General features: G+C 39.7%; 2 protein-coding genes across 2 annotated transcripts in view; one reads left to right on the top strand and one right to left on the bottom strand.

Moving 5' to 3' along the window:
* OFD1 (OFD1 centriole and centriolar satellite protein) overlaps positions 1–16,856 on the bottom strand; it is an 83,594-nt gene that overhangs the window by 43,945 nt on the left and 22,793 nt on the right.
* Positions 2,994–6,047, top strand: LOC119524188 (septin-2-like). The gene has a single exon (XM_037822830.1). The coding sequence runs from the start codon at positions 3,141–3,143 to the stop codon at positions 4,104–4,106; it is 966 nt and encodes a 321-aa protein (XP_037678758.1). The 5' UTR covers positions 2,994–3,140; the 3' UTR covers positions 4,107–6,047.

The following is a 16,856-nucleotide window of genomic DNA, read 5'->3' as shown; positions in this document are numbered from 1 at the left end:
GCGAGAACCACACAGTGAAGCGCAGCAGAAAAGGGCCGTGCAAAAACCTCAATATCTGGCATGGAAGACAGCCTTTCGCACACCTACTGCTGGTTGTCTCAGAGTGAGGAGGGGAGAGGAGAGCCAAAAGGGGAAAAAAAATACACTCCTTGTAGCTATCTTCCTGGCAGGCTGGGAATGCTCCTGCTTGGCTCTGGAGCCACAGCCCAGAGCTGCGCCAAGGGACCCAGTGTGACGGGAAGTGTTTCTGGCAACACCGCACACATGCCAGAATATCAGGCGTAGACAACAGCCTTTCGTGCACCCACAGCTAACTGTCCCGGAGCTGGGAAGGTGGAGCTGTGTGAAAAGGGGGAAATTAACATGCCCCATTCAGCCATTTTTACAGCAGGCTGGGAACGCCCCTTCACAGCTGGCAGCCCAGGGCTTCCCTTGAGGGACGGCGTGCACTTGTGATGTAGCACAGCCTTCCCTCAGCAGACGCCCTAAGAAGGGCTTGGCTGAGAGGAGGGACCCACTTGGAAATCCCAGGGACCCTATGCCAATACCAAGGACTTGTGGGTTAGCAGCAGAGACAATCTGTGGCGAGACTGAAATGAAGGTTTAGACTCTTGCAACAGCCTTATATCTCCGGGAACACCTGGGAGGTTTGATTATTAAAGCTGCCCTGACTCCCTAACTACTCAGACACACACCCCACATTCAGGGTGGACAGCACCAAAAACACACCCAAACTTGGTGCACCAATTGGACCCCACAAGAACCAGACTCCCACACACCACAAAGACAAAATTGGGGAGAACTGACTCAAGGGGAATAGGTGACTTGCAGACACCATCTGCTGGTTAGTTAGAGAAAGTGTACGCCAACAAGCTATAGATCTCACTAATTAGAGATTGGTGTCTGAATAATCTTTCGTATCCTAAAAGAACCCTATCAAGTAAAACAAATGCCAAGAGGCCAAAAACAACAGAAAATTTTAAAGCATATGAAAAAACCAGACAATATAGATAACCCAAACCCAAACACCCAAATAAAAAGATTAGAGGAGACACAGTACTTGGAGAAATTAATCAAAGAACTAAAGATAAATAATGAGAGCATGGCACAGGATATAAAGGACATGAAGAAGAGCATGGCACAGGATATAAAGGACATAAAGAAGACCCTAGAAGAGCATAAAGAAAAAATTGCAAGAGTAAATAAAAAAATAGATAATTTTATGGAAATATAAGAAACTGTTGACCAAATTTAAAAGATTCTGGATACTCATAGTACAAGACTAGAGAAAGCTGAACAGCAACTCAGTGACCTTGAGAACCACAGAACAGAAACTGAAAGGACAAAAGAAAGAATGGGAAAAAAATAAAAAAAATCGAAATGGAGCTCAGGGATATGATAGATAAAATAAAACATCCAAATATAAGACTCATTGGTGTCCCAGAAGGGGAAGAGAAGGGTAAAGATCTAGGAAGAGTATTCAAAGAAATTGTTGGGGAAAACTTCCCAAACCTTCTACACAATACAAATACACAAAGCATAAACACCCAGCAAACTCCAAATAGAATAAATCCAAATAAACCCACTCTGAGACATATTCTGATCAGACTCTCAAATACTGAAGAGAAGGAGCAAGTTTGGAAAGCAGCAAGAGAAAAGCAATTCACCACATACAAAGGAAACAGCGTAAGACTAAGTTGTGACTACTAAGTGGCCACCATGCAGGTGAGAAGGCAGTGGCATGACATATTTAAAATTCTGAGAGAGAAAAATTTCCAACCAAGAATACTTTATCCAGCAAAACTCTCCTTCAAATTTGAGGGAGAGCTTAAATTTTTCACAGACAAACAAATGCTGAGAGAGTTTGCTAATAAAAGATCTGCCCTACTTCAGATACTACAGGAGCCCTACCAACAGAAAAACAAAGAAAGGAGAGAGAAATATAGAGAAATTTAACAGACATATATAGAACAGTAAATCCCAGATCACAAGGATACACATTCTTCTCTAGTGATCACAGAACTTTCTCCAGAATAGAACACAGGCCGGGACATAAAACAAGCCACAATAAATTTAAAAAAATTGAAATTATTCAAAGCACATTCTCTTACCACAATGATGAATACAAATAGAAGTCAATAATCATCAGAGACTTAGAAAATTCACAAATACCTGGAGGTTAAAAATGAGGGGGAGATGAAAACATTCCCGGATAATCAAAAGCTGAGGGACTTCATCACCAGTAGGTCACTCCTATAAGAAATTCTAAAGGGAACTGTGTAGGCTGAAAAGAATGGACACTAAACAATTGACTGAAACCACATAAAGAAATAAAGATTTCCAATAAAGGTCACATGGTAAATATAAATACCAATACTACTGTATTTTTGATTTGTAACTCCACAATTTACTTCCTACAGGATCTAAAATACATAAAGTATAATGATAAATCAGTGGTTTTGGACTCAATGTAAAATATGTAATTTTTGACAAGAACTACATAAAGGTGGGGGAATGGAGGAGTATAGGAACATAGTTTATGTGTCCTATTGAAGTTAAGTTGGTATCAAAGAAAACAAGATTGTTATAGACTTAAGATGTTAATTTTAAGCCCCACGGTAAACACAAAGGAAGTATCAGAGAATATGATCATAGAGATGAAAAGCAGAGTATGCGTTACAAGAAGTAGGGGTAAGGGCAATGGGGAGTTAATAAGAAATGAGTATAGGGTTTCTGCTTGGGGTGAAGTGAAATTTCTAGTAATGGATGGTAGGAATGCAACATTGTGAATGTGATTAATCCCACTAAATGGAATGCTTGGGAACGGTTGGAATGGGAAGATTTATGCTACATATATGTTTCCACAATTGAAAAAAAGACAGTCTAAATAGATAATGACAATTAAATTCCATAGATGATCCTGGATGAGATCTAGGAATAGAGGAGAAAAGGCTCAAAAGGACACTACTGGGGTTGGCGCCTGGTCTTCGGCGGTGCGCAATAGACAAAACTTCCCTGAAAATGTCTAGCAGCAACCAGTGCAGTTTGTGAATCCAGAAACTCCTGGCTATGTTGGATTTGCAAATCTTCCCAATCAAGTGCACCGAAAATCTGTAAAAAAAGGGTTCGAGTTCACACTAATGGTGGTCGGTGAATCGGGTCTAGGAAAATCAACTCTCATAAACAGCCTTTTCCTGACTGATCTCTACCCAGAAAGAATCATACCTGGAGCAGCAGAGAAAATTGAAAGAACTGTCCAAATTGAGGCTTCAATGGTTGAGATTGAAGAGCGAGGAGTCAAGCTGCGCCTGATCGTGGTGGACACGCCCGGCTATGGTGATGCCATCAACTGCAGAGACTGTTTTAAGACCATCATCTCCTACATTGACGAGCAGTTTGAACGTTACCTGCATGACGAGAGTGGGCTGAATCGGCGGCACATCATAGACAATCGAGTGCACTGCTGCTTCTACTTCATTTCACCTTTTGGACATGGACTTAAGCCCTTGGACGTGGCGTTCATGAAAGCGATCCACAACAAGGTCAACATCGTGCCTGTCATCGCCAAAGCCGACACGCTGACTCTGAAGGAGCGGGAGCGGCTGAAGAGGAGGATTCTGGATAAAATTGAAGAACATAGCATCAAAATCTATCACTTACCTGATGCAGAATCAGATGAAGACGAGGATTTTAAAGAGCAGACGAGACTTCTCAAGGCGAGCATTCCGTTTTCCGTGGTTGGCTCCAATCAGTTGATTGAAGCCAAAGGCAAGAAGGTCAGAGGCGGCCTCTACCCGTGGGGCGTCGTGGAGGTAGAGAACCCCAAGCACAACGACTTCCTGAAGCTGAGGACAATGCTTATCACCCACATGCAGGACCTGCAGGAGGTGACCCAGGACCTGCACTACAAGAACTTCCGTTCTGAGCGGCTCAAAAGGGGCGGCAGGAAAGTGGAGAATGAGGATATGAACAAAGACCAGATTTTGTTGGAAAAGGAAGCCGAACTTCGTCGCATGCAAGAGATGATTGCAAGAATGCAGGCGCAGATGCAGATGCAGATGCAGGGGGGAGACGGTGATGGCAGTACTCATGGGCCCCACGTGTGAGAAACTACTTTCCAAGATAAAAAAGAAAACATTCCAGAGGAGAGATACAGTTGCATGTTTTTCATGATATGGTTGGAAGGTCATCCACCCAAGTTCTACAGTACCTGTGCCTCAGAATTTAATTTTTAAAAACTTTTGGTGTGTTTTTTTTGTATAAAATATTTTTAACATTTGTATTTCATTGCTATGTTATACTTCATATTTTGTGAGGTGAGCTGTCCATTTTCACCTTTTTCTTTCTCTTAACTAACCACTACTGTTAGAATTGTTTCAAGGATCAGTTGATTTTGAGTTATTCATTTCAGCTGGCCTAAATGACCCATCATTGATGAGCACTCTTGATTTGTATCTAGAAACAAATTCAGATTCACTCAGAATGTTCCTGAGTGGTAGAGACACCCACCCCGTGATACACAGAGAGGAGCTGAGCTACGGCAAGACCATTATTTCGCAGTAGCACCACGCAGAGACTACTCTCACTTCCTTGCTTTCGGGTAGGCACAACACCAAAACCAGTTTTGCTGCTAGAATTCAACATGATTAATTCATCGGCACATTCACTGTTTACCAAGTAAAATGGAACAGGTATCCATTGAGATATATGTTCATGCTTAGGTTTTTTTAGAACAGGCTTTTAGAGGTGACTTTTTAAGAAGTGTCATGATTCTGATGCTACGTAATTTTTAAAACCACTATTGCAGAGAACCAGCCACTTTAGTGGTGGACTTCACTGGTCTTGATCGTACTGAGCCCTGGAGAAAATCAAAGTAGCTGTCGGCTCCGATTTTCAGATTGCAACTGAGATTCTTTCTTATATAAGACTGAGAGTCAGTTAAAATATTTTTACTCAATTTAAAAATAGCTTTTTGAAGAATATTAGCCTGTTCAGAAGCCAACCGTTTTTATACTGTCCTTGAATGTGTTTAAATGTGTCTGGGGAAGATCAGCCCCAGCCCTGGGAATCGGGCCTGTGTAGATGTGTCTCTGTCCTGCTCCGAGTCCTGGACCCCTAGAGGCCCAGAGGCTGCCAGGTTTTCCCAGTTCCTATTTCTTGCTTCTGCTGGTCCCTTTTTGAATGGTTTTCTGAAAGGAGGCAAATAGTGATAATTTTACATGCATACTGTCTCACCTATTTGCCACCTCCTTCCTTTTGTGTAAGGTACATTTCTCCATGCCTCCTGTAAGAAGGAAAGACATTTCATGTCCTAAGGACAGGCTGCTGGGCTTTGTGAGCCCTAGGCCAAGGCCCTCACCTGTCCGCCTCACCTTTCCTTTCCACCTATCGGGGGAGCTTCTTTAGCCTTCTCTCTGATGCCAGGGCAGGTGAGCAGGGTGCTGGTTCCGCATTTCATTTCACCACAGTGGCTGAGGTTGAGAAATGTTTAATCTGAGGATGAGGATGGTTGCTTTGTTTTTGTTTTGTTTTGCTCAGACAAAAAATGAGTCATACACTCCTTACAAAGGGGCAGTACTTGACACACTCATCTGGTCTCTTAAGCTTTGCGCTTTTACCATTGAATTGTGAGTGGTTATCAGCTCTATGTTCAGGTGCTTTGGGCAACATGTTTACCAATGAAAAGGGATTCCCTGACTATACAAGGTCAATTATTTGGGTTCTTTTAGCATTTATTAACTATGCTTGAGAAAACTAACGATGAAAAAAAGCAGGTTGTAACTATAAGCCCTGTTTGTGTTTGAATAAAAGTACTGCTGAGGGCAAACTGCCACCTGGTAAAGGTCATTACCTGGATCCAAGTTACACTTGTAAATCCCTCTCTGTTTTGCTGCCTGAATAGAAATGTATACTTTTGCTAATATATAATCGCTCTTTTACTAAGAGGTAATCTCTACTTATAGAAATGTATTTTGAAAACACTTATTTTACACGGCAGTTTTGTATCCATTAAAGCTAAACTTTTATCAATAAAGCACTCTTGTTTAGATATTTAAAAAAAAAAGGATACTATTGGGACATAAGAAAAAAATGAAATATAGAATGTAAGCTTTATATCAATGTTATATTTCTTGAACTTCTTAACTACGCTTAATGTGATTACATAAATGAATATTCTTGTTCATAGGAAATGTATATGTGAATTATATTATTTGTTCAAGGATGTGTGCAACTTGCTCTCATATGTTCAGAAGACAGAGCAATAAACGATGGATGATAGGGAAAGAAAGAAATGGTAAAGTGACAAAATATTAAAGTTGGTAGACCAGGGTATCGGCGGAGGGGGGGGGGGTTGGGGTATGCTGGAGTTCTGTATATGGATTTGTATTATTTTTGCAACTGTTACTGTAAGTTTGAATTTATTACAAAATAAAAATTAAAAATAAAAAAACCCCACAAATGCCACACAGGAAAAAGTTTTCTTAATATCAAAGAGCTCTTGCAAATCAGTAGGAAAATAGAAAAATGAAAAAAGACATAGAAGAACAGTGCACAGAAAGAAAATTTTAAATACTGGATATGAGCAAAATCATATATAGATGAAAATTAATATTACAATGCAGAGACTACATTTTCCCTGTAAGACTGCAAACATTAAAACTTTGATGATACCAAATGTTGGCAACGGAGCGTGGAAACAGGCACTCTCATTCACCTGAGAGGGAAATTTTGTCAGGGTTTAAATATTCACCACACATGTGCCTTTAACCCAGTCATTCCACTTCTATGAATTTCCACAGCTAGACCTTCAGAAGGGCACAAAGGTATGTACAACACAGCACTGCATCTAATGGCAACAAACAAACAATAAAACAACCAAGTCTCCATCAATAGGGGGCTATTAGACACTTTCTTCAAAAATAAGTAGATAGTAGAAAACAGGGCTGTAGAAAAAGCTATCAGTGGATTTTTAAAAGCAAGTGGCAAAATACCATAATGAGATCCCACTAAAGTGTGTGCTTTAATTACAATATATCCAGTAGCCTTTTACATTCAGAAACAAACTTCAGGGGAGCCTGGGCAAGATGGCGGACAGGTGAGCTGCATGTTTTAGTCACTCCTACAGGAAAGTAGGTAGAAAGCCAGGAACTGCGTGGACTGGACACCACAGAGCAATCTGACTGGGCATACTTCATACAACACTCATGAAAACGTCGAACTGCTGAGATCAGCGAAATCTGTAAGTTTTTGCGGCCAGGGGACCCGCACCCCTCCCTGCCAGGCTCAGTCCCGTGGGAGGAGGGGCTGTCAGCTCCAGGAAGGAGAAGGGAGAACTGAAGTGGCAGCCCTTATCGGAAACACATTCTACTGATCCAAACTCCAACCACAGATAGACTGAGACCAGACACCAGAGAATCTGAGAGCAGCCAGCCCAGCAGAGAGGAGACAGGCATAGAAAAAAAATAACACGAAAAATTCCAAAATAAAAGGCGAGGATTTTTGGAGTTCTGGTGAACATAGAAAGGGGAAGGGCAGAGCTCAGGCCCTGAGGCTCATATGCAAATCCCGAAGAAAAGCTGATCTCTCTGCCCTGTGGACCTTTCCTTAATGGCCCTAATTGCTTTGTCTCTTAGCATTTCAATAACCCATTAGACCTCTGAGGAGGGCCCTTTTTTTTTCTTTTTTTTTAATCCTTTTTGCTTTTTCTAAAACAATTACTCTAAGAAGCCCAAAACAGAAAGCTTCAAAGACTTACAATTTGGGAAGGTTAAGACAAGAGCAGAACTAAGAGAGCTCTGAGACAAAAGGCAATAATCCAGTGGCTGAGAAAATTCACTAAACACTACAACTTCCCAAGAAAAGGGGGGTGTCCGCTCACAGCTATCATCCTGGTGGACAGGAAACACTCCTGCCCATCGCCAGCCCCATAGCCCAGAGCTGCCCCAGACAACCCAGTGTGACGGAACTGCTTCAAATAACAGGCACAATCCACAAAACTGGGCATGGACATTAGACTTCCCTGTAACCTCAGCTGATTGTCCCAGAGTTGGGAAGGTGGAGCAGTGGGAATTAACAAAGCCCCATTCAGCCATCATTTCAGCAGACTGGAAGCCTCCCTACACAGCCCAGCAGCCCAGAACTGCCCTGGGGGGATGGCACTCACCTGTAACATAGCACAGTCACCCCTCAACAGAGGACCAGGGGGTGCACGGCCTGGAAGAGGGGCCCACTTGCAAGTCTCAGGAACCATACGCCAATACCAAGGACTTGTGGGTCAGTGGCAGAGACAAACTGTTGCAGGACTGAACTGAAGGATTAGACTATTGCAGCAGCTTTAAAACTCTAGGATCACCATGGAGATTTGATTGTTATAGCCACCCCCCCCTCCCTGACTGCCCAGAAACACACCCCATATACAGAGCAGGCAACACCAACTACACATGCAAGCTTGGTACACCAATTGGACCCCACAAGGCTCACGCCCCCACTCACCACAAAGGCTGAGCAGGGGAGAACTGGCTTGTGGAGAACAGGTGGCTCGTGGACGCCACCTGCTGGTTAGTTAGAGGAAGTGTACTCCACGAAGCTGTAGATCTGATAAATTAGAGATAAGGACTTCAATTGGTCTACAAATCCTAAAAGAACCCTATCAAGTTCAGCAAATGCCAAGAGGCCAAAAACAACAGAAAATTATAAAGCATATGAAAAAAACAGACGATATGGATAACCCAAGCCCAAGCACCCAAATCAAAAGACCAGAAGAGACACAGCACCTAGGGCAGCTACTCAAAGAACTAAAGATGAACAATGAGACCATAGTACGGGATACAAAGGATATCAAGAAGACCCTAGAAGAGCATAAAGAAGACATTGCAAGATTAAATAAAAAAAAAATGGATGATCTTATGGAAATTAAAGAAACTGTTGACCAAATTAAAAAGATTCTGGACACTCATAGTACAAGACTAGAAGAAGCTGAACAGCGAATCAGTGACCTGGAAGATGACAGAATGGAAAATGAAAGCATAAAAGAAAGAATGGGGAAAAAAATTGAAAAAATCAAAATGGACCTCAGGGATATGATAGATAATATAAAACGTCCTAATATAAGACTCATTGGTGTTCCAGAAGGGGAAGAAAAGGGTAAAGGTCTAGGAAGAGTATTCAAAGAAATTGTTGGGGAAAACTTCCCAAATCTTCTAAACAACATAAATACACAAATCATAAATGCTCAGTGAACTCCAAATAGAATAAATCCAAATAAACCCACTCCGAGACATATTCTGATCACACTGTCAAACAAGGAAGAGAAGGAGCAAGTTCTGAAAGCAGCAAGAGAAAAGCAATTCACCACATACAAAGGAAACAGCATAAGACTAAGTAGTGACTACTCAGCAGCCACCATGGAGGCGAGAGGCAGTGGCACGATATATTTAAAATTCTGAGTGAGAAAAATTTCCAACCAAGAATACTTTATCCAGCAAAGCTCTCCTTCAAATTTGAGGAAGAGCTTAAATTTTTCACAGACAAACAAATGCTGAGAGAATTTGTTAACAAGAGACCTGCCCTACTGGAGATACTAAAGGGAGCCCTACAGACAGAGAAACAAAGAAAGGTCAGAGAGACTTGGAGAAAGGTTCAGTACTAAAGAGATTCAGTATGGGTATAAAAAAGGATATTAATAGAGAGAGGGGAAAAATATGACAAACATAAACCAAAGGATAAGATGGCTGATTCAAGAAATGCCTTCACGGTTATAATGTTGAATGTAAATGGATTAAACTCCCCAATTAAAAGATATAGATACACAGAATGGATCCAAAAAAAATGAATCATCAATATGTTGCATACAAGAGACTCATCTTAGACACAAGGACACAAAGAAATTGAAAGTGAAAGGATGGAAAAAAATATTTCATGCAAGCTACAGCCAAAAGAAAGCAGGGGTAGCAATATTAATCTCAGATAAAATAGACTTTAAATGCAGGGACGTTTTGAGAGACAAAGAAGGCCCCTACATACTAATAAAAGGGGCAATTCAACAAGAAGAAATAACAATCATAAATGTTTATGCACCCAATCAAGGTGCCACAAAATACATGAGAGAAACACTGACAAAACTAAAGGAAGCAATTGATGTTTCCACAATAATTGTGGGAGACTTCAACACATCACTCTCTCCTATAGATAGATCAACCAGACAGAAGACCAATAAGGAAATTGAAAACCTAAACAATCTGATAAATGAATTAGATTTAACAGACATATACAGGACATTACATCCCAAATCACCACGATACACATACTTCTCTAGTGCTCATGGAACTTTCTCCAGAATAGATCATATGCTGGGACATAAAACAAGCCTCAATAAATTTAAAAAGATTGAAATTATTCAAAGCACATTCTCTGACCACAATGGAATACATTTGAAGTCAATAACCATCAGAGACTTAGAAAATTCACAAATACCTGGAGGTTAAACAACACACTCCTAAACAATCAGTGGGTTAAAGAAGAAATAGCAAGAGAAATTGTTAAATATATAGAGACGAATGAAAATGAGAACACAACATACCAAAACCTATGGGATGCAGCAAAAGCAGTGCTGAGAGGGAAATTTGTAGCACTAAACGCATATATTAAAAAGGAAGAAAGAGCCAAAATCAAAGAACTAATGGATCAACTGAAGAAGCTAGAAAATGAACAGCAAACCAATCCTAAACCAAGTAGAAGAAAAGAAATAACAAGGATTAAAGCATAAATAAATGACATAGAGAACGAAAAAACAATAGAGAGGATAAATATCACCAAAAGTTGGTTCTTTGAGAAGATCAACAAGATTGATAAGCCCCTAGCTAGACTGACAAAATCAAAAAGAGAGAAGACCCATATAAACAAAATAATGAATGAAAAAGGTGACATAACTGCAGATCCTGAAGAAACTAAAAAAATTATAAGAGGATACTATGAACAACTGTATGGCAACAAACTGGATAATGTAGAGGAAATGGACAATTTCCTGGAAACATATGAACAACCTAGACTGACCAGAGAAGAAACAGAAGACCTCAACCAACCCATCACAAGCAAAGAGATCCAAACAGTCATCAAAAATCTTCCCACAAATAAATGCCCAGGGCCAGACGGCTTCACAGGGGAATTCTACCAAACTTTCCAGAAAGAACTGACACAAATCTTACTCAAACTCTTTCAAAACATTGAAGAAAATGGAACACTACCTAACTCATTTTATGAAGCTAACATCAATCTAATACCAAAACCAGGCAAAGATGCTACAAAAAAGGAAAACTACTGGCCAATCTCCCTAATGAATATAGATGCAAAAATCCTCAACAAAATACTTGCAAATCGAATCCAAGGACACATTAAAAAAGTCATACACCAGGACCAAGTGGGGTTCATTCCAGGCGTGCAAGGATGGTTCAACATAAGAAAATCAATCAATGTATTACAACACATTAAAAATTCGAAAGGGGAAAATCAAATGATCATCTCAATAGATGCTGAAAAAGCATTTGACAAAATCCAACATCCGTTTTTTATAAAAACACTTCAGAAGGTAGGAACTGACGGAAACTTCCTCAACATGATAAAGAGCATATATGAAAAACCCACAGCCAGCATAGTACTCAATGGTGAGAGACTGAAAGCCTTTCCTCTAAGATAAGGAACAAGACAAGGATGCCTGCTGTCACCACTGTTATTCAACATTGTGCTGGAAGTGGTAGCCAGGGCAATCCAGCAAGACAAAGAAATAAAAGGCATCCAAATTGGAAAAGAAGAAGTAAAACTGTCATTGTTTGCAGACGATATCATCTTATATCTAGAAAACCCTGAGAAATCGACGATACAGCTACTAGAGCTAATCAACAAATTTAGCAAAGTAGCGGGATACAAGATTAATGCTCCTAAGTCAGTAATGTTTCTATATGCTAGAAATGAACAAACTGAAGAGACACTCAAGAAAAAGATACCATTTTCAATAGCAACTAAAAAAAATCAAGTACCTAGGAATAAACTTAAGCAAAGATGTAAAAGACCTATACAAAGAAAACTACATAACTCTACTAAAAGAAATAGAAGGGGACCTTAAAAGATGGAAAAATATTCCATGTTCATGGATAGGGAGGCTAAATGTCATTAAGATGTCAATTCTACCCAAACTCATCTACAGATTCAATGCAATCCCAATCAAAATTCCATCAACCTATTTTGCAGACTTGGAAAAGCTAGTTATCAAATTTATTTGGAAAGGGAAGATGCCTTGAATTGCTAAAGACACTCTAAAAAAGAAAAACCAAGTGGGAGGACTTACACTCCCTGACTTTGAAGCTTATTACAAAGCCACAGTTGTCAAAACAGCATGGTACTGGCACAAAGACAGCAATATAGATCAATGGAATCGAATTGAGAATTCTGAGATGGATCCCCAGATCTATGGCCGACCGATCTTTGATAAGGCCCCCAAAGTCACTGAACTGGGTCATAAATGCGGCTGGGAGAGTTGGATATCCATATCCAAAAGAATGAAAGAGGACCCCTACCTCACATCCTACACAAAAATTAACTCAAAATGGACCAAAGATCTCAATATAAAAGAAAGCAGCATAAAACTCCTAGAAGATAATGTAGGAAAACATCTTCAAGACCTTGTATTAGGCGGCCACTTCCTAGACTTTACACCCAAAGCACAAGCAACAAAAGAAAAAATAGATAAATGGGAACTCCTCAAGCTTAGAAGTTTCTGTACCTCAAAGGAATTTCTCAAAAAGTTAAAGAGGCAGCCAACTGAATGGGAAAAAATTTTTGGAAACCATGTATCTGACAAAAGACTGATATCTTGCATATATAAAGAAATCCTACAACTGAATGATGATAGTACAGACAGGTCAATTATAAAATGCGCAAAAGATATGAAAAGACAGTTCTCTGAAGAGGAAATACAAATGGCCAAGAAACACATGAAAAAATGTTCAGCTTCCCTAGCTATTAGAGAGATGCAAATTAAGACCACAATGAGGTACCATCTCACACCGATTAGAATGGCTGCCATTAAACAAACAGGAAACTACAAATGCTGGAGGGGATGTGGAGAAACTGGAACTCTTATTCGTTGTTGGTGGGATTGTATAATGGTTCAGCCACTTTGGAAGTCAGTCTGGCAATTCCTTAGAAAACTAGATATAGAGATACCCTTTGATCCAGCAATTGCACTTCTCGGTATATACCCGGAAGATCGGAAAGCAGTGACACGAACAGATATCTGCACGCCAATGCTCACGGCAGCATTATTCACAATTGCCAAGAGATAGAAACAACCCAAATGTCCTTCAACAGATGAGTAGATAAATAAAATGTGGCATATACACATGATGGAATACTACACGGCAGTAAGAAGGAACGATCTCGTGAAACATATGACAACATGGATGAACCTTGAAGACATAATGCTGAGCGAAATAAGCCAGGCACAAAAAGACAAATATTATATGCTACCACTAATGTGAACTTTGAAAAATGTAAAACGAATGGTTTATAATGTAGAATGTAGGGGAACTAGCTATAGAGAGCAATTAAGGAAGGGGGAACAAAAATCCAAGAAGAACAGATAAGCTATCATGGGTAAATTTAATGTTCTGGGGATGCCCAGGAATGAGTATGGTCTGTTAATTTCTGATGGGTATAGTAGGACCAAGTTCACAGAAATGTTGCTATATTAGGTTACTTTCTTGGGGTAGAGTAAGAAAAAGTAGGAAGTAAAGTAGTTATCTTAGGTTAGTTGTCTTTTTCTTACTCCCTTGCTATGGTATCTTTGAAATGTTCTTTTATTGTATGTGTTTTTTATTTTTTTAATTTTTCATACCGTTGATTTAGAAAAAAAAATCTAAAAAAAAAAAAAAAAGGAAAAATATATGCAGAGCCCCCTTGAGGAGCCTGTGGAGAATGCAGGGGTATTGGCCTGCCCTACCTCGATGGTTGCTAACAAGCCCACAGACATAGGGGATTGGTGGTTTGATGGAATGAGCCCTCTACCACGGAATTTGCCCTTGGGAAGACGGTTGCTGCAAAGGAGAGGCTTGGCCTCCCTATAATTGTGCCTAAGAGCCTCCTCCCGAATGCCTCTTTGTTGCTCAGATGTGGCCCTCTCTCTCTGGCTAAGCCTACTTGAAAGGTGAAATCACTGCCCTCCCCACTACGTGGGATCAGACACTGAGGGAACTGAATCTCCCTGGCAACGTGGAATATGACTCCCGGGGAGGAATGTAGACCTGGCATCGTGGGACGGAGAACATCTTCTTGACCAAAAGGGGGATGTGAAAGGAAATGAAATAAGCTTCAGTGGCAGAGAGATTCCAAAAGGAGCCGAGAGGTCACTCTGGTGGGCACTCTTACGCACAATATAGACAACCCTTTTTAGGTTCTAATGAATTGGGATAGCTGGTGGTGGATACCTGAAACTATCAAACTACAACCTAGAACCCATGAATCTTGAAGACAATTGTATAAAAATGTGGCTTATGAGGGGGAACAGTGGGATTTGGGGGGGCCATTGGGATCACACTCCCATTTGTCTAGTTTGTGGATGGACGAGTGGAAAGGTGGTGGAAGGAAACAAACAAACAGACAAGGGCGCCCAGTGTTCTTTTTTACTTTAGTTGCTCCTTTTCACTTTAATTATTATTCTGGTTATTTTTGTGTGTGTGGTAATGAGGGTGTCGGGGATTGATTTTGGTAATGAATGTACAACTACATAATGGTACCGTGAACAATCAAATGTATGATTTGTTTTGTTAAAAAAAAATGAACCATCAATATGTTGCTTACAAAAGACTCATCTAAGACACAGAGACACAAAGAAATTAAAAACGAAAGGATGGAAAAAAAATATTCCTTGCAGCTACAGCCAAAAGAAACCAGGAGTAGCAATATTAATCTCAGATAAAATAGACTTTAAATGCAAGGATTTTATAAGAGACAAAGAAGGTCAGAAGGTCACTATATACTAATAAAAGGGACACTTAAGAAAAATTAACAATCATAAATGCTTATGCAGCCAATAAAGGTGCCCAAAAATACATGAGACAAACATTGGCAAAACTGAAGGAAGCAACAGATGTTTCCACAATAATTGTGGGAGACTTCAATACATCACTCTCTCCTATAGATAGATCAACCAGACCAAGGACTAATAAGGAAACTGAAAACATAAACAATCTGATAAATGAATTTGAATTAACAGACATATATAGAACATTACATCCGAAATCACCAGGATACAGATTCTTCTCTAGTGCTCGTGGAACTTTCTCCAGAATAGATCATATGCTGGGCCATAAAACAAGCCTCAGTAAATCTGAAAAGACTGAAATTATTCAAAGCATATTCTCTGATCACAATGGAGTACAATTAGAAGTCAATAACCATCAGAGACTGAGAAAATCCACAAATATCTGGAGGTTAAACAACACATTCCTAAACAATCAGTGGGGTAAAGAAGAAATAACAAGACAAATTGCTAATATATATAGAGAAAAAAAATGAGAACACAACATATCAAAACTTACGGGATGCAGCAAAGGTGGTACTGAGGGGGAAATTTACAGCTCTAAAAGTATACATTAAATAGTAAGAAAGAGCTAAAATCAAAGAACTAATGGAGCAACTGAAGAAGCTGGAAAATGAAGAACAAACTAATCCTAAACCAAGTAGAATAAAAGAAATAACAAGGATTAAAGCAGAAATAAATGATACAGAAAACAAAAAAATAGAATAACTAACATCAAAAGTTGGTTCTTTGAGAAGATCAACAAGATTGGCAAGCCCCTAGGTAGACTGACAAAATTAAAAAGAGAGAAGACCCAAGTAAACAAAATAATAAATGAGACAGGCAACATTACAGCGGATCCCAAAGAAATTTAAAAAATTATAAGAGGATTCTATGAATAACTGTATGACAACAAACTGGATAATGCAGATGAAATGGACAATTTCCTGGAAACACATTAACAACCTAGACTGACCAGAGAAGAAACAGAAGACCTCAACAAACCAATCACAAGCAAAGAGAGCCAATCAGTCATCAAAAAGCTTCCCACAAATAAATGCCCAGGGCCAGATGGCTTCACAGGGGAATTCTACCAAACTCTCCAAAAAGAACTGACACCAATGTTACTTACACTCCTTCAAAACAATGAAGAAAATGGAACACAACCCAACTCATTTTATGAAGCTAACATCACTCTAATACCAAAACCAGGCAAAGATGCTACAAAAAAGGAAAACTACCGGCCAATCTCCCTAATGAATATAGATGCAAAAATCCTCAACAAAATACTTGCAAATCGAATCCAAAGACACATTAAAAAAATCATACACCATGAACAAGTGGGGTTCATTCCAGGCATGCAAGGATGGTTCAACATAAGAAAATCAATCAATGTATTACAACACATTAACAAGTCAAAAGGGAAAAATCAATTGATCATCTCAATAGATGCTGAAAAAGCATTTGACAAAATCCAACATCCCTTTTTGATAAAAACACTTCAAAAGGTAGGAATTGAAGGAAACTTCCTCAACATGATAAAGAGCATATATGAAAAACCCACAGCCAGCATAGTACTCAATGGTGAGAGACTGAAAGCCTTCCCTCTAAGATCAGGAACAAGACAAGGATGCCCTCTGTCATCACTGTTATTCAACATTGTGCTGGAAGTGCTACCCAGAGCAATCCAACAAGGCAAAGATATAAAAGACATCCAAACTGGAAAGGAAGAAATAAAACTGTCTTTATTTGCAGATGATATGATCTTATATTTGGACAACCCTGA

Source organism: Choloepus didactylus, chromosome Y, assembly GCF_015220235.1.
Source record: "Choloepus didactylus isolate mChoDid1 chromosome Y, mChoDid1.pri, whole genome shotgun sequence".
NCBI classification, from domain to species: Eukaryota; Metazoa; Chordata; class Mammalia; order Pilosa; family Megalonychidae; genus Choloepus; species Choloepus didactylus.
The sequence above is the reverse complement of the archived record's forward strand: the minus strand, read 5'-3'. Positions and strand labels throughout refer to the sequence as shown.

Bases quoted from the DNA above. Each gene is read 5' to 3' on its own strand.
- LOC119524188 (XM_037822830.1), top strand. From the start codon at position 3,141: ATGGTGGTCGGTGAATCGGGTCTAGGAAAATCAACTCTCATAAACAGC.